This window comes from Neolamprologus multifasciatus, chromosome 13, assembly GCF_963576455.1.
Source record: "Neolamprologus multifasciatus chromosome 13, fNeoMul1.2, whole genome shotgun sequence".
In the NCBI taxonomy this organism is placed as follows: domain Eukaryota; kingdom Metazoa; phylum Chordata; class Actinopteri; order Cichliformes; family Cichlidae; genus Neolamprologus; species Neolamprologus multifasciatus.
The window spans coordinates 34,278,627-34,305,520 of NC_140451.1; the positions used below are offsets into that span (position 1 = coordinate 34,278,627).

The following is a 26,894-nucleotide window of genomic DNA, read 5'->3' on the forward strand; positions in this document are numbered from 1 at the left end:
TCCATCAATAAACAGGAAGCAGTAAGGCAGCTGACGTCACGCCATAAATATCTCCTTGCTCGTGCAGGTGAAAGACGCCAGAGCGTGAAGTTTTCCGCTTTTATTGTGAAAGTCAGCACCGGAAGCTGTAATAGGTGATCGGCTCAATTTTATTGGCTTCGTTCGTATCGTGAAAATCTGCTGATCGATCATTGATAATTAATCAGTGAGTAGAATCAATGATCAGAGGAGTGTCCGTTTCCATGACGACGCCAATCACAGAAGGTTAAAACGAGGCTTGGCGAGAAGTGACGTCACAGTCGTGAAGCTCGTGTATTTTGGGTGAGGATCCGCTCCGAGCAGGATTTGAAGTCTCTCTTTGACGTCACAGAGAACCCCAGACTTTAGAGTTTGAATAGAGTCTGTGTTTACTGTGTTTACTGCTTCAGTAGAAATTCAGCCTGTCAAAGGCTGTTGTTTTGTCATTAGCCTTGTTGCCATGGTGACCGCTGCTTCCGGTCCCGGTGACGCGCTCGGAGTGAGTCCTCTGTCCTCTGCGAGCTCTCTGGGTGTCATAGTAACGGTCACCTGCAGAAGCACACCGGGACTGGCGGAGCTCGCGGACCGACGGACAGACCTGCTGCCACACGCGCCCCAGCTGATCTAATCCATCGATGCCGGATCGATCGGCTCTGATGTCCGCCGCTCTGCATCGGAACCCGCGCGTGGCCTGCGGCGAGATCGGCAAATAATGACATCAGCGCGTGACAGCCCCGAACCTCCCCGCGTGAGCTGATCGATCATCTATCAGGTTAATTGGTTACCTCATCGATACCGATCAGCTGATCGGTCCCTGCCTCGTGTGGAAATTTAACTTCAGAATCCTGCTTTAGTCGAGTAAAAGTACTCAGTTACTTTCAGCTCTCGTTTAGGAGCTTTATCGGGGAGTCATCGAGGAGTCACGTGACCTAAGCTGTCACCTGACACCTGTCCTCCTCTTTGAGCTCAAAGATTCGTGAGTCAGTCAGGTGGACTCACCTGAGCGGGTCCTGCTCGGCCTCAGCGCAGCGATGCCACCAAGACCAGATCCCGACACGTTTGGGACGTAAAAAGTTTCCAATTTTACGTTCAAAATAAACACAAGAACCAGACTTCCTGCTCTTATCGTTAATTATGAAGAATGATAAGAAGTTAAAAACCCTGAAAAGTCGAGACGACATCATAAAATATTCATCTAACAACGAAAAACAAAAGTGACTGAAAATACAGCTGAGAAGCAGTTTAGAGTTAATATCCGTTTCATGAATGAAATGTTTGTATTTTAACGATTCGCCTGTATAATCCACTTTCAGTGCTCTGCGAATAGTTTCAGATGCGGTGGATTCCCGTCATTGAAGCGCAGACAGAAAACGCTAAACCCAGGCCAGAGTTTCTCCCTCTGTACCTGGATAACTCCACCCTAGCACCACCTGTCTCTCTCCTCCTTTTCAGTTCACCGCATCATAAACTCATCATCATTCTGTTATAATTTACTTTTATTTGTGTCTGACAAGGTCTGTGATCCTGCCACGTGTGTCACAAACCTCATCTTGCATGTTTGTAGCTCCACAAAAGTGACTCTGCTTACGATTATCAACTGAGCGCGCACGCGTGAGCCGTGACGCAGTTCACGTAACGCTATGAAAGGCAGAAGAGGAAGTAGTTCTTACCAATCATTTAGACGATCCCAATAATGTTGCTTTTTACTGTGTTCCTGTTAATGATAAACTCTCATTTTTTTCAAAATTACTAAATAATAATAATAATAATGGATTGCATTTATAAAGCGCTTTACAATGCCACTATTCATTCACTCTCACATTCACACACTGGTGGAGGCAGCTACAGGTGTAGCCACAGCTGCTCTGGGCAGACTGACTAAAATATCAATATTTTAATAGGAGAATCGATTCTAGAGCATAAATGTCTGTTATCAGAAGAATCAGTACATCAGTGTCCATCTGCACACCACTACTGTTGACCATAATATCCTATTAGAGCGATTAGAACATGCTGTAGGTATTACAGGTACTGTGCTGCAGTGGTTTGTATCATATCTATCTAACAGACTCCAGTTTGTGCATGTAAATGGAGAGTCCTCTTCACACACTGAGGTTAATTATGGAGTTCCACAGGGTTCAGTGCTAGGACCAATTCTGTTTACATTATACATGCTTCCCTTAGGCAGCATCATTAGAAGACATAGCATACATTTACACTGTTATGCAGATGACACCCAGCTCTATCTGTCCATGAAGCCAGATAACACACACCAATGAGTTAAACTGCAGGAATGTCTTAAAGACATAAAGACTTGGATGGCCACTAACTTTCTGCTTCTTCATTCAGATCAAACTGAGGTCATTGTACTCGGCCCTGAAAAGCTTAGAAATATGGTATCTAACCAGATTCTTACTCTGGATGGCATTACCTTGGCCTCCAGTAACACTGTGAGGAACCTTGGAGTCATTTTTGACCAGGACATGTCCTTCAACGCACATATTAAACAAATATGTAAGACTGCTTTCTTCCATTTGTGCAACATCTCTAAAGTTAGAAATATCCTGTCTCAGAGTGACGCTGAAAAACTAGTTGTAGTCAAATAATTCAAGTCAGATCTGTTTCTTTGTCACCTGATCAGGTGTAATGGTGGCTCCCAGTCCCGTTCAGAAAACTTGGGTTAACTCTGATCCAAAAACTAGCCAATAGCAGACTTTGGTGCAGTACCCATGTCTCACCAGGTGAGAAAACACTTCAGTGTTCGTTTTCCTGTGTAGGTGTCCCAGTGCTCCCAGTGGCGTCCGCAATGCTGCCTGCCTCTATCCAGATCACAGGCGAGATGCTGTCAGCGGCTGAAGTTCAGGACATCTGTGAGAGTCTGAAGGAGGATGGCGTGCGCCTGCTGTCTGTGCGTGGCTGCCAGCTCTCAGATCGCGACTTTGGGCGTGTCTGCCGCAGCGTTGCTGAGTCGCGCTCGCTTGCTCAGCTGAACCTTAACCTGGGCGTTGTCTCCAGTATTGGCCGGACGCGGCACCTGGCTGACGCCCTGAAGACTAACCGCTCCCTGCAGACCCTGTTGTGAGTAGAACTTAAAGCTGATTGGCCACTAATCTAACTGTGAATGGTTTGTAAGTCTCTAACTCCACCCCTCCAGCCTTCATGGCAGCCCACTGTTGGACGCCGGCTTAGTGACCCTGAACCCCGCCCTGTCCACCCACCCTTCACTGGTGTGCCTGGATCTTGGTGACTGCATGCTGGGAGACGAGGCACTGGGTCTGATCTGCGGGATGCTGCCGCCAGATGGCGCAAAGTCAGGTAACACCTTCTGCCCTCCCACCACAGGTGAGCCAGGTCTCTCAGGTGTGACCCTGAACCTGGTCCGACTCTCACAGACAGAAGCTCATTAAAAAACTCCCGATTTGAGGAAGCCTGAAATAGCAAGGATCCCTGAGGGTTATCCCCCTCAGGCACCCTTGCTATTTCAGCATGACTTTGGACTGTGGGAGGAAGCTGGAGTACCGGGGGAGAACATGCAAACTCCACACAGAAAGGTGGAGTGAACTCAGGACCTTCTTGCTGTGAGGCAACAGTGCTAACCACCGTGCCACCGCGCCGCCCGCAAATTCAGGTCATGTGAGCCAGTTAGTGGGGTTAGGTTAACTGGAAACACTGTAGGTGTGAATGGGGGAGTGAATGTGAGTGCGAATGGTTGTCTGTCTCTGTGTGTTGGCCCTGCAACAGACTGCCGACCTGTCCAGGGTGGACCCCGCCTCTCACCCTATGACAGCTGGGATAGGCTCCAGCGTCCCCCGCGACCCTGAAACGGACAAGCGGAAGCAAATAGATGGATGGGTGACCTGAATGGCTCTGCTCAGACCACCACGCAGCAAAGCATTCTGGGAGTTTTAACTCTTCACTGTGTGTGTGTGTGGTAGGGCTCAGGGAGCTCACTCTCAGTGCTAACCCAGGAATCAGCTCCAAAGGCTGGGCTCGACTCTCCATTGCTGTGGCGCACAGCTCGCAGCTCCGCGTGCTCAACCTGGACTACAACCCACTCGGTAACACATGTGTCATGATAACATGATGTCATAACAGCGTGATGTCATTATTGTTTGACGCTTTCGCTCTGTTTCCAGGTGATCAGATTGCAGGGATGCTGGCAGTTGCCGTGGCATCCAGCAGGACTCTGGAGGTTCTGGACCTGGAGGGAACCGGACTGACCAACCAGTCAGCACAGGTCGACCAATCACAGTGCTGCATTCTCTTCTTTGTCTCCAGTTCTCATCAGCAGAGAGCAGCTCTTTAAATACAACTAGAATGCAGTTTTCAGAGAAGAGATGAGCGTCTGTTGGAAATCATTCAGTCTAGTTTTATTCACACCGTCAGGGTTTCTCCTCCGCTCTGAGAACAAAGCCACCATCCTGCAGTGATGTTTAGTCTGACCTGGTGGTGGCGCTGTGTCCCTGCAAAAAACTGTTCCCAGACCCTGAGTTTGGACTCAGTTTTCAGTTCACTTGTTTGTCCACCAGGGGGAAGTGATATGGCAGCATTGTGGCCTCGTTAGCGCTGTGTTTCCTGTTTCAACTACTTTCACAATAAAAGCCTGAGTGTGTGGCCTGTGAAACTGCTGGATAAACAGAGACAATAACATAAATAAAAACACAGTGAACATCTAGAAACTCTGAAGTGGTTGGAGGTGGAGGTAGATCACCTGTTCTCTCTTGAGCTTCAAAATGCTCTGAATGTTTTTGTTTGTTTGTTTTTGTCAAGGTCAGGGAGTAAAATCCAGGAGAATGTAATTAAAACTCTGTCCTCGCTAAACTGCATTTCTCACTGATGTATGTAAATTGACTGTGTGGTCCAGCATCAACACATGGCATGCACATGCACATGCATTGGTGCGTTCCAGTACTGTAAACACAAAGGAGCACACCTGATTGTAAAGATGGTTTTAAACTGAAAAGCTGCAGTCACGACCGAGTGGGGTCAGGTTCACTGTCCTCCCTGTCACGTTAAACATTTTGTACAGTTTTATTTTGAAGCCATGCTGCACTTCCTAAGAGATTTATAATGTGGTGGTCTCACCTGTGTGCAGGTATTCCTGGACATGGTGGAGAACTACCCGACCAGCCTGCGGGTCCTGGTTCTGGCTGAGAACGACATTAGTCCGGAGCTCCAGCAGCAGATCTGTGACCTGCTGTCTGAGGGGGAGGATGACGATGACAGAGAGGCCTTGCCTCTGGTGCCAGATCCTGCCTCCATCACTGCTTTCCAGCAAATCAGAGACAAGTATCACCCAATCAGAGACAAGTACCAGCTTCCCGCCTGGCTACCCCACAGCAGTAAGGGCTGAACATTCACCTTGTCCTCAGTTACAGAGTGTCCCTGCTCAGACTGTCTCTCCCTCAAACTGCACAAAACCAATACAGACCCAGCAACCTGGGATTATTTGCCAGGTTATTGTACTGGCAAGAGCAATATTTCCCCCTTCCCCTAGTATAGACTTCTCTTTTCCACTTTAATCTATTATATATCCTTTTCTATCCCACTTTGCCTTGTATAGATCTGATTCTGTCCCACTTTACCCACTAGAAACCCAGTTCTGTTCCACTTTCCCCAAAAAACACCTGATTCTCTGTTACTGTAATCTGTACAGAACCAGTTCTTTGAAACTTTAATCTCTATAAACATGGTTCTTTCCTACTTTACGAAATGTAAATCTGGTTCTGTCGCAGTTTATCCACTATAGTCAAAGGTTTACTTTACTCAGTACAGAGCCAATTCTCCCACTTTAGCTTATATAGACATGACTATGTGCTACTCAACACACTATAGACCTGGTTCTTTCATTATTTACCAAAAATAAACCTGGTTCTGTTCCACTTTACTCAATTTGAACCTGTTTTTTCCACTTTGTAGATCTGTTTTGTCCCACTTTACCTTGTATGGACCTGGTTCTAGTTCATTCACTGTAGACTTTGCTCTTTTGTACTTTACTCAATAATTTACTTTACCAAGACCATTTTCTTCCTACATGACCCAATATAGAACTAGTTTTGTGTCACTTTACACTGTTTGTGTGTTTTTTCATTTTAAAAATATAAACCTGATTCTGTCCCATTGAGTATAGACTTGATTCTGTTGAAAATTCATCTCTATAGACCTGGTTTTGTCCACTTTATCCAGTTTAGATTTGGTGGTGTGCCACAGTACCCTCTACAGACTTGGTTCTATCCAACATTACCCACTATAAACCAGTGTCCCAATTAGCCAGGTATAGATCTGGTTTTGTCCCACTATACTGAGTATAGACCTGGTGCCGTCCTTTGTGTGGTGTTTAGGTGTCCTTGGTGACAGTAGGAGGTTTGTATTTTGTATAATTGTGGACAAAGTGTTAATCTGGGTTACCTGCTACATATCTAGTCCCACTTGGTTTTACAATAACGGATATTTAATCAATATTAATCAATATCCCTTTTAAGATTTTCTGTTCTTTTGTGGTTCCTCTGTGATCCATAACAGCAGTGTGAGCTTGTCCTGATCCCAGGTCAGGTGAAGACCAGATAAATTATTCTTAAAAGCTGCAGTAACTACTGAGCAACAAATTTAAAAAGACACAGTGCAGACTCTTTGCTTTTTATTTCATACAGTGTCATTAAGTTTGAAAACCACTGCATACCAGCGATGAAGTTGAATTTAAGACTGAGTGTGATTCAGCTTCTCAGCAAGTTCAGCAGCTTCATTTTATTTGAATGTGCCACAAATTTGGCAAACGGAGAGAAAATCTGCACACAAACCTAATCTAACAGCCTCTGTACACCAGGGGTGTCCAACTCCAGGCCTCGAGGGCCGGTGTCCTGCAGGTTTTAGACGTGTCAGCCTATTTAAATGGCTAAATGACCTCCTCAACATGTCTTGTAGTTCTCCAGAGGCCTGGTAATGAAGTCATCATTTCAGGTGTGCAGACCCAGGGTGACGTCTAAATCCTGCAGGACACTGGCCCTCGAGGCCTGGAGTTGGACACCCTGCTCTACACTGTGTCATTAGATGAACGAGGTGTTTTTGTCTTTTTCTCTCAAATGTTGAGACAAACTGATTGATCTTACTGTCGCTGTGACCGAGGCTTCAAATGATTGATCGTACATATTTAAACCTTTTCTACATCAGATTTTAGGTTGGTCTTCTTAAAGGAACAGTTCATTGTTGCCCTGTAGCTCAGTTCAGTATAAACAGAGGAATTACTGGACTTCCACCTAATTGTGCTTATTCCTGGACTTTTTCTGGAGTCTTTGAACCGACTTTTATTGATCCAGTGGAAGTAAATCAATCTAAACGTGTGATCTGGAAAGGGCACAGAGGCCGTGGCGTGAGCTGCTGGTCCTGGTTAGAGAAACCGTGCTGAACTATGGCGTTCTCAATGTCTTATTCTTTGACCCCACAGACTCCAGCACCCAGGCGGTTTTGCTGACGTCAGGTCTAGGTGAGAGCTTATTGGCTGAGACTGAGATGTGACCCCTCCCACAAACATACCCACTTCCAGTCAGGCTGCCGTCACTTTTTTCGGTTTGAATGGTTTTTTTTCTTCTGCACTGCACTTCTGTGGTTGTCAGATCACCTGATGGCTTGCACCCAATCACACGCCCCGCATGGTTCGATGTAGCACCTGAACACAGACGAGCAGAGAACTCAAACACGTCACGTGACCTCCACACAGGTGTTTGTTCTGCTTCTAATGAATGTACCTTTGGCTCTGTTGATTGGTTCTGATGTCACAATAATAAAACTGTTTACAGCTTCTTAAAAACAAAGGCTCTGATTGGTCGTTTGCTGCCAGCACACACTTAAACACACTGAACAAGTTTGTCTGAAACTTGCTCCCATGTTTGGCGTTTAAAGGTGGCCCTTAAACCGATCTCCGTTTAGCGAGCGGGCCAGTGGGACGAGCGGTTTCATACAGTCCCGTTACCAGTCTCGACAAACAGAGCTACTGCTTTAAAGTTTTGGATCATTTAAATGAAAATTTTCAAATATCAGTCAACACACAAAGTGAATCTGTACCAGGAAGTGTTGCGAAATCAGTTTCACCTCGGTTCTTTTATTCGTCGAAACTTCCAGAGACGGCACCGGAACTCAGTAGTCATTTTCACAAAACTTTTATTCATCTTTATTCATCTTCATTTAAGCATGCACTTCTAGAAGGGAAGACGAGGCCGGTGTGTCCCTCTGCAAAATCTTCACCCCTTTGTTAGTTGCTGCCAGCTTTATAGAGGCGTCCCCATCATAAAACCCCCCTACGGTGTGCTGCAAACTGTGTCTGTGTCTATGTGAGTGCTCGTGTGTGACTGTGTACGCATACCTGTATGCATGTGTGTGCGCGTAAGTGAGTGTGCGTGACAGTTAAAACACTGTGGGTGTAGGTGACTCCCTAGAGGTCATAAAAAACCCATTTCCCTTCCAGACCACAGTTATCCAGGTCAAATGTTGAGACCTTTCACAGTTCAACTGGGGGAGGGGTCTCCTACCATCTACTCCTAAGTTCATGACAGTCAGGCCTTTATCAAATTGAGGGCAGTGTCAGTATGTCTACAATAATTCTACATTCTATGTTAACCAGTGTTGGGACTAACGCGTTATTAAGTAACGCGTTACAGTAACTACGTTATTATTGTGGTAACGAGCACGGTAACTAGTTATTTTGCCAAAACCAGGAACGCGTTACTCGTTACTGGGATTTAGATAGGGTCGTTACTCGTTACTTCGTGTGGTGGCTATCGCGGAGCTTCCACAGATTCAATAACATTAGCAAGTGGTGGAAGCCAGCAGGTGGATGAAGGAAAAGGGAGGCAAGAGGAGAGACCCGAAGCGGCCGCTGGTCCGAGAGTGTCAGGTGAACTGAACTTCAGGTAAGAAGTTATAGCATGCAGTCCATCTGGGTCAGATATGAACCAAGTTTAGGTGGAGTTTATTTTCGTTATGCTGACTTTTTCGTACTGCCTGCTAGCTAGCATGACGGAGTTTCTATACAGCTGGGTGGGTGAGCTGAAAAGGAACACAGTTTGTCCCGGACTTCAGCTACAATGAAAGAGACACAAAGTTGGAGTTATTCTGTGTTTACGCTGCACAGCTGCCTCTTCTTCTCTCATCCTCTCACCCTCCCTCTCCTGTTTCTACTTCAATCATGAAACTGATCAATGATCAGCTGATCGGCTTTTCTCTCTTGTTTATTTATCGCCCACTTTGCTCCAGAAAGAGGAAACCAGCGGATGTCACGGTAAACAACAGCAGCACTTTTAAGCTTGATCAGCTGTTGTTAGAATTTATTTAATATTAATTAAGTATCAGCTGATGTTTGCTGGAGCCACAGCTGTAAACCTGCTGGTCATGATATCGGTTTGAATATGTGGTGAGAGGGAAACATGAAGATGAAACCAGGAGATGACAGCTGGTAACTGTGCAGGGGCGGGTCTAGCAAAGTGTTGCCAGGGTTCCATGTAGGGCATTAAAAGGGAAAGGGGGGCACAAGGAAATACTTTTCTTATTCTCATTTAAAATGTCTCACTTTAAAAAAAAATAATTATCTGAGTCTTTAAACAAACAATTGATAGATTGATACATATATACCATCAGAACAGTGTACATCACTGTCACAACAGTGTTTATTTTCATTCAAAGGCTTTATGATTTTTCCTATAATGGTGAGCCGGTCTCTAGCCAAAATGCCCGGGACGATTTTTTTTGTCAAAGTCCAGCCCTGTATGCAGCTCATCTGCAGTCTGGTGTTGCCTACATCTTCATATTCAGAAGGCAGAATTTCCGAGTTCTGAGTACAATCGAAAACACCATGACTGCAGTTTTTGTGTTGGATGTAAAAAGCAGGCTAGGATAGAATCAGGTGTGGGATTTCTCTCGTGGAAATGTGCACATTATTTTTTCCTTTCTATTGGTAGGTGGCACAGTGCACTTGTGGCAAGTAAGCAAGCTAGAAGACTGGCAATCTTGCTGGGTATCCAGTTACGGAAGCAACACATTAACAAGAGAATTCTGAGTAAAACCAAAGTTACTTTCCCTAGTAACTAGTTACTCTGAAAGTAACGAGTAACTTGAAGTAACTGAGTTACTTTTGATAGAAGTAACTAGTAATGTAACTAAGTTACTAATTTAAAGTAACTTACCCAACACTGATGTTAACACATTTCTAAACTCTAAAATAAGCTAAACATTTCTACAGAAGCGCAAAACTTCACTGTTTGATGAATTCAGTTTCACAGGTGACGAAAGATGGAAGGAGGAAGAGAGTTTTCAAAAGTCATAGACACGAACTGATGAAACCTTGCAGTTAGTTTCAAACGTTTTAATCAGATGCAGTCACCTGATTATTTAATAAATGTAACTGTAATGTGTGAGAGTATGGTGTGGTTCTGCAGGAGGTCTTGATGAGTCTTTATCTTTGTCTGAGTGTTGGTAAGTTTCCTGGCTGGTCTCTGTTTTATCGGTCGAAGGATAAAGATGCTCAAACACTTTGTGAAGGTTCGCTCAGACCTGCAGACGCCATAGAGCAGCAGCAGCACGCAGCAACAGGACGTGACGACCGTCATTACGGAGGTTAGGGCCGCACGGTGGCGAGGTGGTTAGCACTGTTGCCTCACAGCAAGAAGACCTCGACTCCACCATGTCTGTTTTCTGTGTGGAGTAGGTGGGTGCTTCTCCTCCTTCTCCTTATTTTAACCATGATTCTGAATTGGACATAAATGTGAATGGTTGTCTGTCTGTCTGTGTTAACCCATGCCCGCCTCCCGCCCTAGCTGGTAGCGAAGGGCTGTGAAAATAATGGATGGATGTAAGAGTTTTTCCTTTTTTCTAATGGTAATGGTTTTTACTGCCCCTGGTTTTTAATTTTACTTCACTGTAATGACCTTCCTGTGTTACCATGGCAACATGACTGCCTAAGAAAAGCCTGAAAAGACAGCGTTAAACCTGAAGACACGTCAGTGGCTACAGATCCAGGCCGCTGACTCCTACCTGCAGGTCAACGGTTCAGTCCTGCATGACTGACTCGGGGATCTCGGATCGGGACTCCTGCAGGCTCAGACGCCCCCTGGTGGAGAGTCCGACTGCTGCATCAAGTATTCAGACACGAAAGAACCCAGGAGGTAAAGTTCAGAAACAGCTTTAATGTCTGTGTGGGGATCTGTTCAGTGACATCAGAAGTTTCCGTCTGCGTTTTTGTCCCTGTAACGTGATGAGGTCTGACAGCTGTGTGTGTGTGTGTGTGCACACGTGCATGTACACCATACAATAAATAAACATGTTATATACAAATACAGTCGTAACATATTCACACTTCACTTTGATGTGAGTAGATTTCATCTCAAAGATCAGACTGTGGTCACGTCCCATCAGGCTTCACTCAGTAACCCACGACGACGCCAAACTTTCATTTAGCGGTTCTTGTTGGGCAGGAAGCTGCAGCTTTCTAAAAGCTGGCCAATCAAAGAAAGCTAAAACAGGAGGATTATTCTGAACTGTGAATCATGCAAAGCTGCTCAGTCTGAGAATAAAGAGGCGGAGCCAAGCCACACAGATCTCCACCTGAAAACTTCTGGAAGCCTCAGAACGCCATCTGATTTTCATCCACATTTAAATTCTGGACTTTTGTGTCGCTCGGCGTGGCCGAGTGTGGGCTGATGATGTCATTCTTTTAAAGGTCAATCTACTCACAGTTAATTTTATTTTCCAAGTGATTATAAGAAATGAGTTGATAAATTATTGATTTATAAAATAAAGCTTCAGTTTCAATTGACTTTTTCAAAATAAAAGCCTCCACATGCCCCTGGGACAAGCCCCTCTGAGCTGACTGCAGAGGTGCACCCTGGGTAATGTAGGTGGGGTTTAAACTGTCCATTCAGTCGTCCTGTGACAACATGGATGATGTCATAGTTCAGGTGCTCGCTGGGAGCTGAACCTGAGGCAGGTGGAGCTGTGTCCCGCCCCCTCGGTCAGTCTAAATGACCTCCGTGTTGAGTTTCTTCGGTTCTGCTGCGCTCAGAAACCTGATTTGTCCCTCCTCCTCGTCCGGCCACGCTCGCTGGCGGCTTTTCTGTCCTCTCTGTGAAGGCGATGATGTCACAGAGGACCAGCAGGAGGTGTGTCCACAGTTCCTGCAGTGACCCTGCAGAACAAGGGCGGTGGTCAGCACCACCATGGTGAGCGTCACCCCTGCCAGCACCAGCACGATGATGAGCTGCACCTCTGACAGGCCGGCGCCACTGCGCTCGCTCACAGTCACTTTCAGCAGTCTGTCACTGTGACGGCTGCTGTTCCTACCGTCGCCGCTGCTAGTTGTGATTCTCTGGCTCCTCCCTCTACGTCCTCCTCCCTCCCACCCAACCGTTGTCCAGCCGGGTTTGCCGGCGTCGCTGCTAGTTGGCGTCTCACAGATGTCTCCAGTGAAGCCAGGCCGGCAGACGCAGTGGAAGCCGCCGGCGCGGTCGAGGCAGCGGCCCCCGTTCAGGCACGGCTGACTGGCACAGTCGTCCAGGTTGACGGTGCAGAAGCGCCCGCTGAATCCCACCGGGCAGACGCACAAGAAGCGGTTGAACCCATCAACACAGGTGGCGCCATTGGCACAAGGCTTCATCAGACAGTCATCAACGTCAGTCTCACAGCGCGGCCCCGTGAAGCCGGCCAGGCAGCGACACGTCAGCTCTGGTGCGAAACCGTCAGCGTCCTCACAGAGACCGCCATTTTTACACGGAGACCTGCAGGTAGAGAAGAGGAAGATAAGAAAACCAGCAGACTGCAGCAAACATCAATGCCTGGTTCATAAACAGGAAGTACCAGAACCTGCAGTTCCTCTACCGTCCAGCAGAGGCAGCAGTGAGTCAGCCCCCACAGACTCCCATGTTAAAACTTTACAGCAGAAATTAACGTGTTTACAGCCTGATGCACAAACTGTTCTGGGCTCTGTAGATAACATCCCCTCCATAACACCTGTATTAAACTTTACAGAATAAAGAGAGGAGGAAGTAGACGAGAGCAGAAGAAGAGTGTCAGGATATGCAGATGACACCGTTTTATATACGGGAGAAGACGCTGACCGTTTATCTGGATTTCATGTCAGGAGTCAGAGACAAATGTAACAATGTGTAACAATGTGGGTGTAACAATGTAACACCCACATTGTTTTGAGGCTTAAAGTGTGGATCATTAGGGGTGTGGCCTAGTTGATAGACAGGTGGACGGTGACACAGGCAGCTGTCCCTAAACTCGACCTCATGACCGTGTTTGTGCCGTTGGAGCACTTTTAATGACATCATCAGGCCAATCATATGGCTGCTGTGAGGTGAGTGTACTAACAGAACATCCAGAAGGCGGAGCTCCAATTTCAGGATTTTATTTGGATGGAGCACTGATTAGCAGAAATCTGTGTCCATGTGATGCTCCGCCCTCTCATCCAAAGTGCTAACTGAAACGCTCAAATCAATGATGTCACAGTGGCCACGCCCATCTGTTCTACAGTTTACGGTCTGCAGTGTGTGCACCTGAAGCTACTTCTCCTTTACTGCAGTAAAATCTGTCAAATGTACTGAAGTCGTTTATTTTTACTGCTGCTGTCATGTGACAATCACTGAGCTCATTAATCAGCATAATTATTCTGCTAATTATTAAAAATAAATTCAGCTGAAAACGTTCAGGAAAAACAGGAAACCCTTTGTTGTTTGATCGGTAACGGTAGTGTGTTGGTGTGTGTCCTCCATAAGAGGAGCTCACACCTCCTCTGGTGACACGGGCCGGTCCTCTGCTGGCAGTTGTTGCCGTGGAAACCTTGAGGGCACAGACAGGTGAAGTCGCCGCTGTCCTGAATCACACAGGTGGCTCCGTTCTGACACGGCTGCTGCTGCGAGCACACGTTCAGGTCTGACAGACAGCAGGAGACAGATGAGCTCAGACGCACTGACGGAAAGATGGCAGACGTTAATGCACAGGTGACCTCTGACCTTTGTCACAGAAGCGCCCTCCCCAGCCTGGCTCGCAGGTGCACTGCCAGGGCTGCTCGCAGGAACCGTGCACGCAGCCGGGCATCGGCAAGCAGCGGTCGCACAGTTCGCCGTCCCAGCCAGGGTCACACCTGGAAGTGGGAAGGAAGCAAGGAGACATGAGGGGGAAAGTTAGTAAAATAGATCTGTGACAGAAACACAGATCAGGTGAGTTACACCTGTGTAAAGTCCTCCTGAACAAGCCACGAGCTGACAGGCAGCCGGGACATTGATCGGGCAGTGATGGACGATTGATTGATCGATCAATTGATTGATGGAGTGTCACCTGCAGACTCTGAACTCGTCACAATGGCTGTTGGCGATGCTGCAGCTGCAGTCAGTTTCTGCAGGGTGAGAAACAGGTTGCATCAGTCACACCTGCACAGACGTTTAACATAGAGCAGCAGAGCTCATGTGATGATGATGTCACTGTGACATCATGTGATGATGATGTCACAGTGCCCCTTTAATCAGATACAAACAGAAGCAGCAAACTGACGTTTGTTACCTGAAACAAAGAAAATTAGCTGAAAGAGCCAGAAACCTGATTGGCTGACCAAACACAGCCAATCAGCAGAGAGTCTGAGGGGATGCAATCATGTGTTGAGGTGTGGCAGGTAGAGTCAGGTGGAGTCCCTGATGATGACGATGATGATCCCCTCATCATCCTCATCCCGTTATCATCTTCTTCTTCGTCTTCATTATCTTTACCCTCAAAGTGTTTTTTATCTAGACACCATTTTGGGAGCTGCCGGGAACACTGAGCGCGCCTCTCATAACTGCAGCAGCAGCTGGGAGTTATGTGAGACGGGTCGGACAGCAGCGAGGGGGCTCCGGCTGACAGCTGGGAGAGCCCGGATTAGCAGGAACAATGAGCCGCCGAGCGCTTCGGAGCGTGCTCAGTGAGGATCCATCCATTCAGCCGTGACAGTGGATTGTGTGTGTGTGTGTGCTGATTGAATCTTCCTTTCTCACTGGTCTGCTGCTGTCTGATTGGTCAGGGGCACACCTGTGGCTCTCGTTAGCCATCCAATCAGAGTCCCTGATGGAGGCTGTAGTGGTGGAGGCGTGCCCACAGAAAGGTCATGAGGTCACACCTTCAGGAGCCCACCGCTGTTTCCTCCGAGTGTCCGGTTTAATTTGAGCGTTTGAATGTTGCCCTCGGCTGTCGCACCGTGCCGCTATCACGGAGTAAAGTAATCTCATTACTGCTGTATCTACTGATGTAATTAGAATACCTCCGATCTCACGCCGACGTCTGTAAGTGTGAAGATCATTTTAACTCAGAGAGAAGAAACTGTGAGTGCGGAGCACGCCGTGTTTCCACGTTAGCATGAAACACGTGACGACAGCTAGCACGTGGCGTTGGGGTTGCAACATTTGATTTTGCTCGTGTGCATCGTGACAAATGAATGCACGTTTGTAGCCTCTGATCAATGGCTGAGCCTTGAAGCAGCAGTCTACAGAGTGATTGGTGCACAGCAGGAGGTGTGACTATGTGACCTACCTTGACCTGCGCAGGGTGGAGTGATGATACCGTGGAGGACGCAACAGCTCAGCGCCAGCGTGGCGGCTGCGGCTCTGAGCACCCACATATCGACTGGGGCGAAGACGACGGCCTGTAACAGAAAACGGAAAGCTGGTCACGTGACCTGCAGGGTCGTACGCACAGCAAAGACTCGACAAGCTGCAGGTAAATGTGAGCGCGCTCAGTAACAGCACAGACACACGAGACATGACAACAGACGCAAACAAAACACAAGGCTTTTATTTTTAAACCCACAAAGGAAGGACAGAGCATCAACAGACGCCGGAAGACCGACGGGTACGACTGACTGTGTGAGGTCAGGAGGTCAGGGAGGCGGAGACAAGAGGGACAACCACAGAGCAGGACGCTACAGATACAGAGCGACTGGAAGCTCACCAAAGCGGACACACCATCTCCAATCCTACAAAATAAAGGTCTGAACCAAAAAACACAAAGACGAAGGTGAACACGAACCACAGAGCCCAGCGCCGCGGTCACACGGCGAGAGGAAGCTGACCCCAGATCAAACACGCATTGACTCCTGGGAGCTTTTCAAAGGCGTATCTGCGGCGCGGGAAGCTGAGACGGCGCTTATCAAACACAGCACTCTGTGATGACGCCACGGTGCATCTGAGAGAAGCTGTGAAGGAAAAGTTGGAGAGCATCAGGGATGAGGCGGCGAAGCTCAGACAGGAAGTGATGCTTCCTGAAGAGGAAGTAGTTCCTTCCAATGTAGACAATCCGAATAATAGTTTCTTTCCACCGTGTTCCTGTTAATGTTAAACTACAAATTTACTCTAAATTACTAAAATATCGATATTTTAATGTGAGAATCGATTCTAGAACATAAACGACTGGTATCGGAGGAATCGATATTTCAGTATCAATCCGCACATCACTAGCCGAAGCTTTAGACTCCCTCCCCGTCCTCCTTCAGGGTCTCGTGGTGCGCTCTGAGCTGGCCTGTTGCTGTAGTGACGGCGCCTCAGGTCGCTCTGCCCACGCGCTCGACTCGCAGGCGGGAAAGAGCGCGGATCATTTTTCCTGAGATTACAGCGACGAGCTCAACCTCCGCACGGACAGGAACCGACATGCCAGATCAGTGTGTCTGGCATACCACAGCACACACACACACACACACACACACACACACACACACTTTATCCTGCCTGTTTGCTCCAGAAAGAGAAGAATGAGGGGAGTGTATGAGGAGAGATGGCAACAGGTGGCCAATTTAATGCTTCAGCACACACACACACACACACACACACACACACACACACACACACACACACACAACAAGCTGACTCACTGCATCCAAGTGTTTCTGTGGAAATAAACCAGCGGTCTGTGTGAGCGGCATCGACAGGGGGCGGAGACAGGGCTGTGAGGTCCCGCCCCCCACCACGCCTGAGTGTAACCACACACACCTTCAGCTTTCATCGGTTTTTGTTTGTTTTGATGTGTTGTACAAACTTGCTGTGTGTTTTTCTACGATCGTGTTTAATAAGTGGAGGGCGTGGCTAAAAGAATGATCTCGCTGACTCATCTCGCCGCACACAGGCTGACCATGTGTCGGCCAGCATGCGGCGAGATTATTTAGTTTAGTTTTTATTACAGCATTTTCACGTGAATTTCATTTTAATATCTTTATTTTCATTTTCCTGTTATTTTAATTTTATTTAAATTGTTATTATAGTTTTATTATGTTTTGTGAGCAAACAGTGTGTGTGGCGAGGCGTCTGCGTGTTCTCCCTGGCGTCGTGCTGCTGATACTGATGCCTCCTTCAGTCTGAAAGATCCTCCAGCCTCAAGGGCGAGCTTTCAGCGGAGCTCCGCCTCTTTCACTGTTTGATGTTCAACTTGTTTTTTCCATTATAACTTCCTCCATCCTTCAGAGGTGGCGAGGGTTTGTACAGCTGTAAACGATACCTGTGAGAGACTCTGTCCCTCAATGGTTTGCTTCAATTACAACTTTAAGACCTACGTCCATCTGTGATTACAGCTTCTTCATCAAACCCGCAGACATCCGGCTGCAAAGATGGTGCAAAAGGACTCCACCCATTGCACAGCTGGGGGAATTTATGAGGTGTTTATGGGGGAGGACGAGGTGAAACATGCAGAAATGTTTCAGGAAATGAAACGATAAACGTGAGTGCGAGGCTGAGTGCACGCCGCTGGCAGCCAGGAAGCAGATGAGGAGGAACATCTTAGAGCGTCTTTGATGTCGGCGACTCTGACAGGTCGAACGATCCGCTAACAGGAACACTGAGAACGGTGCCTTGCACCGCAGGTCTGAGCCGTTGCCCTGGCAACAGAGTCAGAGAATGGGGGATAGGAGGGGCAGCGGGTTTCCGTGGACGCAGGCAGGATGCGGATGCTGTCCCCACTGTGATGTTTCTGAGGGTATCATCAGTCTGACACGGCTTGCATCACCGTGTGTTCACGCATCATAATGTCTGCTGCTAGGGTCAAAGGTGAAACAGCCTCTGAGAGCTGCAACATTTCACTTCACAGACTCTGCTGTGAAGCTGCATTTAACTGAATCTAGCTGGACAAGAGTTGACCAATCACAGAACATCTTCAGATACAAACCACTCATCCAAACATCCATCCATCCAAACATCCATCCATCCATCTAAACATCCTTCCACCCATCTAAACATCCATCCATCTAAACATCCTTCCATCCATCCACCCATCTAAACATCCATCCATCTAAACATCCATCCATCCAAACATTCATCCATCCACCATCCATAATTCATCCTTCCATCCTTCAATCCATCCATCATCATCCATCCATTCATCCATCCACCCATCTAAACATCCATCCATCCATCCATCTAAACATCCATCCATCCAAACATTCATCCATCCACCATCCATAATTCATCCTTCCATTCTTCAATCCATCCATCATCATCCATCCACCCATCCATCCACCCATCCATCGATAATTCACCCTTCAATCCATCCATCATCATCCATCCATTCATCCATCCACCCATGCATCATCCATCCATCCATCCATGCAAATATCCATCCAAACATCCAACCATCCATCCATCTACCCATCCATAATCCATCCTTTCATCCTTCAATCCATCCATCATCCATCATCATCCATCCATTCATCCATAATTCATCCATCCATCTATCCATCATCATCATCATCCATCCATCCATCCATCCATTCATCCATCCACCCATCCATAATTCATTCTTCCATCCTTCAATCCATCATCATCCATCCATCCATCCATCTATCATCATCCATCCATCCATCCATCCATTCATCCATCCACCCATCCATAATTCATCCATCCATCTAAACATCCATCCATCCAAACATTCATCCATCCACCCATCCATAATTCATCCTTCCATCCTTCAATCCATCCATCATCATTCATCCATTCATCCATCCATCCACCCATCCATAGTCGATCCTTCCATGCTTCAATCCATCCATCATCCATAATTCATCCTTCCATCCATCTATCCATCCATCATCATCATCCATCCATCCACCCATCCATTCATCCATCCATCCACCCATCCATAATTCATCCTTCCATCCTTCAATCCATCATCATCCATCCATCCACCCATCCATCCATCCATCCATCCATCCATCCATCCATCATCATCCATCCACCCATCCATCCATCCATTCATCCATCCATCCATCTATCCATCCATCCATCCAGTCATCCATCCACTCATCCATAATTCATCCATCCATCCATCTATCCATCCATCCATACATTCATCCATCCACCCATCCATAATTCATCCTTCCATCTATCATCCATCATCATCCATCCATCCATCCATCCATTCATCCATCCATTCATCCATCCACCCATCCATAATTCATCCTTCCATCCTTCAATCCATCATCATCCATCCACCCATCCATAATTCATCCTTCCATCCTTCAATCCATCATCATCCATCCACCCATCCATCCATCCATCCATCCATCCATCCATCCATCATCATCCATCCACCCATCCATCCATCCATCCATCTAAACATCCATCCATCCAAACATTCATCCATCCACCATCCATAATTCATCCTTCCATCCTTCAATCCATCCATCATCATCCATCCATTCATCCATCCACCCATGTATCATCCATCCATCCATCCATCCATCCAAATATCCATCCATCATCCATCTATCCACCCATCCATAATTCACCCTTCAATCCATCCATCATCATCCATCCATTCATCCATCCACCCATGCATCATCCATCCATCCATCCATCCAAATATCCATCCAAACATCCAACCATCCATCTACCCATCCATAATCCATCCTTCCATCCTTCAATCCATCCATCATCCATCATCATCCATCCATTCATCCATAATTCATCCATCCATCCATCTATCCATCCATCATCATCATCCATCCATCCATCCATTCATCCATCCACCCATCCATAATTCATTCTTCCATCCTTCAATCCATCATCATCCATCCATCCATCTATCATCATCCATCCATCCATCCATCCATTCATCCATCCACTCATCCATAATTCATCCATCCATCTATCCATCCATACATACATTCATCCATCCATTCATCCATAATTCATCCATCATCATTCACCCATCCATCCATCTATCATCATCATCCATCCATCCATCCATCCACTCATCCATCCACTCATCCATCCACTCATCCATAATTCATCCATCCATCCATCTATCCATCCATACATACATTCATCCATCCACCCATCCATAATTCATCCTTCCATCTATCCATCCATCATCATCCATCCATCCATCCATCTATCCATCCATCCTTCCATCCTTCAATCCATCATCATCCACCCATCCATCCATCCTTCCATCCATCTATCCACCCATCCATCTATCCATTCATCCATCATCCATCCATCCATCATCTATTCATCCATCCATCCATCTATCCATCCATCCATCTATCCATCCATCATCATCATCCATCCATCATCCATCCATCCATCCATCCATCCATCCATCCATCCATCCATCTATCCATCCATCATCATCCATCCATCATCCATCCATCCATCCATCCATCCATCCATAATAGCTGTTTCCATTAATGTGACTGTATGCAGTGAGCTACTGAGCTACTTTGTTAACCAAAGTGTGAGATGTGAAAACATCACTGCAGCTCTGTAGAGTTTTACAGATAGTTAGGACTGGGGTCAAAGTTCACATGAGCAGGAGTTCTCCCTGTCCAGTTCCAGTTCTGTGTTTAACTGTGAGTTAACCTGCATCCGCTCATTTTAGGCTAACCTAAGCTCTATTTAGACTGTTTTAGAGGTGCTCAGTAACAGCTTAATGAGTTTGACATGATAACGCTGAAAACAAAGCATCACTTTCACTGGTTTACAGAAACATTCAGATTCACAGTCTGGTGTGAAATCAGAGCTTGAAACAAAGAACAAAGAAACTCATCCTCACATTCAGTCACACAGGAGGTGAAAGGGTAAAACCTTCAAGAACTTCAAGAACACAGCACCGACTGATGGATCCATGACGTATAATGACTGCCAACCATCTGTGCAATGCCAGCTGTTCCTGATGAAGGTGAATATTCCTTTCCTCTTAAGCAGAGAGCTGAGGGACCATTAAACCTCACTGTAAAACTGCCCTGAATCACAGCATTTAATTCAGCTGCTGCAGCTCCTGATCCACCTGATGGTTCCACATGTCAGGAAGAGCCACACACCACACCTGCCTAATCTGGCCCAGACACTTGCTGCAGCTGGGTCTAGAGATGGCCTTATAAGTAACGCCACTTACTACAGCCGGCTTGAAGGCCTGTGGTACATAGCTGATTATTAGAGATAGGTTGATCATATTTAAGATTGAAGCATTAATTAATGGCAGGACTTCTTTGAGCAGTTTTGTAGGAATGGGGTCTAAAAGACACGTTGATGGTTTGGAGGAAGTAATGATTGAAGTTAACTCAGAAAGACATCTACTGTGATAAAGTCCACTCCCCACTGCTCAGTATCAGGAAACACTGTTAAATGTTCAGTTTCTATGCCATATGTTAAAACAAGATCTAGAGTGTGATTAGAGTGGTGGGTGGGTTCTTTCACATTTTGACAGAAGCCAGTTAAGCCTGAATTCCTGCTGTAGCGCTCTAAATGGCAGAGCCTCTTTTAGATATATGGGCTTCCCTCACAGACACATCACATTGTCCACCTTCATGTTCATGTTGTTCAGGTTATTATGGTTCACAGCCTCCCTTCATATGCACAGGTCTGAGGACACACCTGGGTGACTCGGGACTGGAACTGTGGCTGAGCTGCAGCAGCTGGACTCTGCAGGTGTGCGCCATATTTGACTGACAGACAGTATTCAAAAGACTGAATGCCTGAAACCTGATTTCTCTCCGATGACCAGCAGGGGGTGACTCTTGTGATCCGAGAGCAAATGTACGCCCTGCTCAGTGCACAGGCTCAGTCTCTGGTTGCAGGTTTGACTGAATGAAACACGAGCTTCACTTTGGAACCAAAGGTCATCACTGAATGGACTCTTAGGCAGGTTAACATTTACTTCCTGTCATGTGACTCGTGTTCCTTTGGTGGATGTTTGTGGTAAACAGGACAGTTTGTACTCAGTCATCCCTGTAGGCTCATAGCTCAGGCTCTAAACACTCAGTTTATCGTTTTTTTCTGCTCTGGGATCTGTATGATGTCAGAGAGAGAGGATGGTAGTCCCACCCACTTGCTGGCAGCAAATCAGAAGAAAGCTAGCTAAGAAAAAGGGAGGATCCCATTGGTATAAGCCAAAGATGGCTCATTATGAGCTGTGAATCAAGCACAGCTGCTCTGAGTGAGAGAACAAAAATATGGAGCTGGAAATGAACAGCACCGCGTCAAGCTTTACATTTTAGGAAATAAAACCCCAAATTACCAATTGTTCTGTAGAGGTCAGAGGTAGAGCTGACGTGGTCGTCCATTAAACCACCACAGAAGAAGTTTATTTGTTTGGTATTTAATTGTCAGTTTCTATCAATATCTCCTCAGCCCCAGTGATCCTTACAGTCACATGATCTTTACGTCATGTTTGTTCCTGACTCTGTTTCACTCTTTGAATTTACCCAGTGGAAAACAAGGAGAAACCTTGTGGTTTTGTCACCTTCTGACACGCGGCACAGACGTCTTAAAAATAACTGCGAGCCAAAGAAAACATCCAGCAGCCCCCACCAATCAGAGATGTCAGGAAGTCTGTACCTGCTGCACGGCAAAGTTTAGAGAGCGCAGCCTGGAAACCAGAGCCAGAGTGTGATCTGCGATCTGATCTGCGATCTGAGCCTCAGGAACTCTGGACTCCGCAGCAGCAGCGCTCAGTGACAGCTCTGAGCTGGTAGGGTGCTTACCTCGAGCTGGCAGCTTCCTCCTCGCTGATCCGCTGTCACAAACCAACTTGATATTCAGCTGCCGTCCACCCCGCGTCTCCAACACACACTCGGACACGCACACACAAAAACACTGTGGGACACACACTGCGCCGTCGTTCAGAGTGTGTGTGTTTGAAGCTGCAGACGAACGACGGGGAGGCGCTGCTCCGGCCGTCCTCCCCTCCACAGAAAACACTCCCCCTCTGCAGGGTACGACCCCGACACAGCCCCCTCTGTGTGTGTGAGGAGGAGGGGCTGTGTGCTGTTACATGTGATCAGAGCAGGTTTACTCACCTGGAGCAGGGCTCTCAGGTGTAATGGGTGCTGATTGGCCGATTACGCTCGGATCTGAACATACTCCTTTGAGCTTCAGCTTTTTTTCACACTGACTTTAAACAGGAAAACCCACAAAATCCACGAATATGATATTAAACATGTGACTACTTTTCCTGAAAATGTCCCAACAAACGGCCGGCTCACCTGACTGAGGAGGCGGGTCGAGTCTGTGGCGTTGTCACGGCTCATCTCTTTTAGCTCCACCACAAATCACAGAAACGTTCATAAGGACTTATGAAAGGTTTCTATAATAAAGTCTGAGTGACGGATCAGGTGACAGCGCTCTGACCACCTGCGCAGTCTGCAGGTAAACATCTACAGCATCACGCTGGCTAGCCTCTGTGCTACGGGAACTTCCTGTGGTGAACCCCACGCAAGGCCTCACGGTACTAAAGGCAAACTTATTACTGAAGTCGCTGCTTTGGAGCAGCAGGTATGAATACACTCAGAGCGGAGACTCCCACAAACAGCTGGAAGCAACGATGAGCCTGTAAGTCAGAGCGCTGCCTGCAGGGGGCAGCAGGATGCCCCTGTGTTTGTGTGGCAGAGATTAATGCACGATGTGTGTGTGGCTCACAGTTTGTGTAACTGGCGGCGGCAGAAAAACACTCTGCAGTGTTCCAAGCAAGTCTCCTCCCCCTCTCCTCCCCCAAGTGTTTGTTCAGGCCTCCCTCCTCTATCTGATCCTCCTCTCGTCTGTTATGTCTCTGCGCCTCAGCTCCCAGCAGGGCGAGCGCTGTGTGCGTTTGTTACTGAATCAGATCCGCCTTCAGATCGGGCGCCGGCTCACGTCCCGGCAGGCTCGGACTCGCCTTGCCTGGAACGCCGTGGTGCTTTTAAATGTTTTAAAGAGACTCTGAGGGAGCCACAAGCTCTCAGAGGAGAAGCTTCACTTTGACCCTGAAACAGCTCCACTTTGCACAAATCAGACCTTTCTTTATTCAGCAGACTGAACAGCGCCCGAGGAGGTTCCTCAGACTGTTCTACAGTTTGACCTTTGACCTTTGCTTGGAACCTCCCAACAGTTCGAACTGGTTCTGGTGTCAAATCGGTTTGCTTAAACTGCTCAACACTGCAGATATCCACCAAACCAGATTATTACCAGGTGTCACAGTTTCATCTCTGAGCATGAACACCAATACCAGGCTGAACCTTTACCCAGAATGCACTTTGTCAACTTTCCAAGTGAAAATGGGGGAACAGATGAAAGTGGGCAGTGTGTGAGGGATCATCACCCTGAAGCTGAGAGCAGGAACCTGGTTCAGAGTCAGACCGAGGGCCGGGCGGAGGGACTAAAGCTGATCTGGGTTCAGCTTTGATGGCTCTGGTTTGGAGCAGAGCAGGTGTACGGGGCTGTGACACTTTCACAGATATTTTTATCCGACGATGGTTTGGTCCTGCTCAGGTGATGAACCAGGTGATGCTGGGGCGGGCAGGGAACTCGGGCCATGCTCACGGGACGGTGTCGCTGCTGTGAGACGGTCCCCGGCCCTCCTCCTCTGGACCTGATCTTTAACAACCTGCAGGATCTGTGTGGCGGGAACATGTCGCAGCTTCAATGGTGGAGGACGAGGCTATGACGCCCGCTCCCTCCATCCTCAGCAGCATGTATCTATCGATCAATAATCAATACCTACTGGTTACTTGACTTCAGCTTAGCTGTAACTCGATCCCCCCGTGATGGCGTCTGGATCTGAGCATGTGCCGAGGTTTGCCCTGCGGTGGGTAGCGGGTCAAGCAGCGCTGTTGAGGCGTTGATGATGGTGTAACCTGCAGCCAGGGCAGCTGGGAGATTCCCGTGTTGGAGCACCGGAGACACATCGAAGCTCTGTTTACCCTGGGGGGGGGGGGGGTCAGCCTTGACCCCTCCGTCACCACAGCAGCTGAGGAAGCCTCTACCCACTCTCAGGGTGATTAATAACCAATGTGTGTGACCTCTGACCCCAACATGCAGCCGTTTCAGCCTGAGAGCAAACACCGACATGCTCGGGAGGTGTGAGGTTTCACTGAGAATCTCTGCGTCTCTGAAGCGCCACAGCAGTTTGTGTTTAACCCTGTGAGGCTGTTATCAGTGAGGACCCCTGACCTCTGACCCCTGAGCTTGGAGAGAAGCAGTAAACAGTGTTTGATGTTTATCAGAATGGCTTTTGTCTGACTGCTGAGACACGAACAAGTTTAAACCTAAAGAAATCTTGTGAGTGGGTAACAATCCTCAGTGAGGATGACTCAGACCAGCAGGCCCAGTTCTGCTCTGGTTCTGGTTTTAGAGAAACCTCCTGAACCTGGGCGTGTCCTTCCTGTCCTGCTGTAATGGTGTCTGAGTCTAATCCCTGACTGTAGTCTAAAATAATCCCGGCTCCTCTTCATGCAGTCTTCCTCCTGCCGGCTGGTTCCTGAGGTCAGAGAGACACGAACAGCTGCCGGGACTCAAACCGCCGGCGTGTTCTCCATTCCTCTCATTCCTCCCATAGCCATTGGGGGGGGGGGGGGGGGGGCATTGTTGTGGAGCAGCTGGACATTGTCTTCTTCTTTGCGGGCAGCGAAGACTTGATGAGCTCGGCAGCTGCTGTGTGTCATCACTTTACACACACACACAGTTGTTTTTCATATCCTTGTGGGGACATCTAATTGACACATAACCCCAACCTGAGCCCAGACCTAACCGTGACCTAACCGTGACCTAACCGTGAGCTAACTGTAACATTTTCAAAAATGCCTTCAAACTTGTGGGGACGGGTCCAAACACACACAGGTGGATGAAAGTTTAATGACCTGCAGGAGGAAGTGGGACACTGCAGAGGGGACAGCATGACAGTGAAGCGACACATGTCATGCTGCCACACTGCAGGGAAGCGTGTGCCCTCAGTCCTGTCTGCAGGTGCCAACAGACAGAGAAAGACACCAAAACTGTAACCGCCTGCTTCACGCCGTCCAAACTGATCTGCAGAATAATCATCACAGAAGAAGAACAATCAAACATCTCCTCAGTCACTCTGTCCTCTGTCAGGGGCTCGTTAGCATCACTGATATCCAAACAGCTGAGTCTGAGCCCCGCCCCCGTCCCAGGTTCTGCAGTTTGGGGGCTGAGCTCAGAGATCAGCCCACCTCACCCCTACTTGCACTCCGTATATAGATGTGAAGAAATAAAATGCAGTTTGTCCCTTGGTTTTTTGTTTTAACTTATGTTAAAATAAGTTCTTTAAATGATTTAATATGAGGACAACATGAGGCTGCTAGTTCAGTCAGAGAGTCACAAACGCATGTCTGCACAATGACAGCAGAAGTGCTGCCCTGTGTCTGCGCAGACAGCCGTGTGTTTATTTGGTCGTCCAATCAAAGGCTTCAGTTAGTTACAATCTGCGTTCACGTTTGTGGTTTTGTTTTGTTTGACAATATTTGATATTTAAAAAACAAACATTTTCAAAACTATTGCTGGGTGGTTTCTTGTTTATTTTTTGCACTACTTGAACACTTGGCTGTCCAATGAGACGACAGTGCCAGCAGCGGCTCATTTCAGTTCGACACCCCTTGTAGGAGCCACATG

At 47.4% G+C, this 26,894-nt stretch overlaps 2 protein-coding genes across 4 annotated transcripts; one reads left to right on the forward strand and one right to left on the reverse strand.

Moving 5' to 3' along the window:
* lrrc73 (leucine rich repeat containing 73) lies at positions 1–18,297 on the forward strand. Of its 3 annotated transcripts, none has more exons than XM_085181910.1 (7): positions 1–321; positions 2,796–3,096; positions 3,173–3,333; positions 3,954–4,076; positions 4,155–4,255; positions 5,114–5,360; positions 7,460–18,297. In XM_085181910.1, exons 2-7 carry the CDS (start codon positions 2,825–2,827, stop codon positions 7,528–7,530), a joined length of 975 nt encoding a protein of 324 aa, XP_085038036.1. In that variant the 5' UTR covers positions 1–321; positions 2,796–2,824; the 3' UTR covers positions 7,531–18,297. The 3 variants fall into 3 exon arrangements, with proteins under 3 accessions (XP_085038036.1, XP_085038037.1, XP_085038035.1); XM_085181909.1 differs by lacking the exon at positions 1–321 and adding an exon at positions 459–790; XM_085181911.1 differs by lacking the exons at positions 1–321; positions 7,460–18,297 and adding an exon at positions 455–790 and having other exon boundaries at positions 5,114–6,143.
* On the reverse strand, positions 12,020–26,545 carry dlk2 (delta-like 2 homolog (Drosophila)). Its single transcript, XM_085181907.1, has 6 exons — positions 22,994–26,545; positions 15,562–15,673; positions 14,341–14,398; positions 14,016–14,146; positions 13,791–13,935; positions 12,020–12,776 (listed from the first exon to the last, which is right to left on the reverse strand). Exons 2-6 carry the CDS (start codon positions 15,647–15,649, stop codon positions 12,020–12,022), a joined length of 1,179 nt encoding a protein of 392 aa, XP_085038033.1. The 5' UTR covers positions 15,650–15,673; positions 22,994–26,545.
* Between the last annotated feature and the right edge of the window lie 349 nt (positions 26,546–26,894).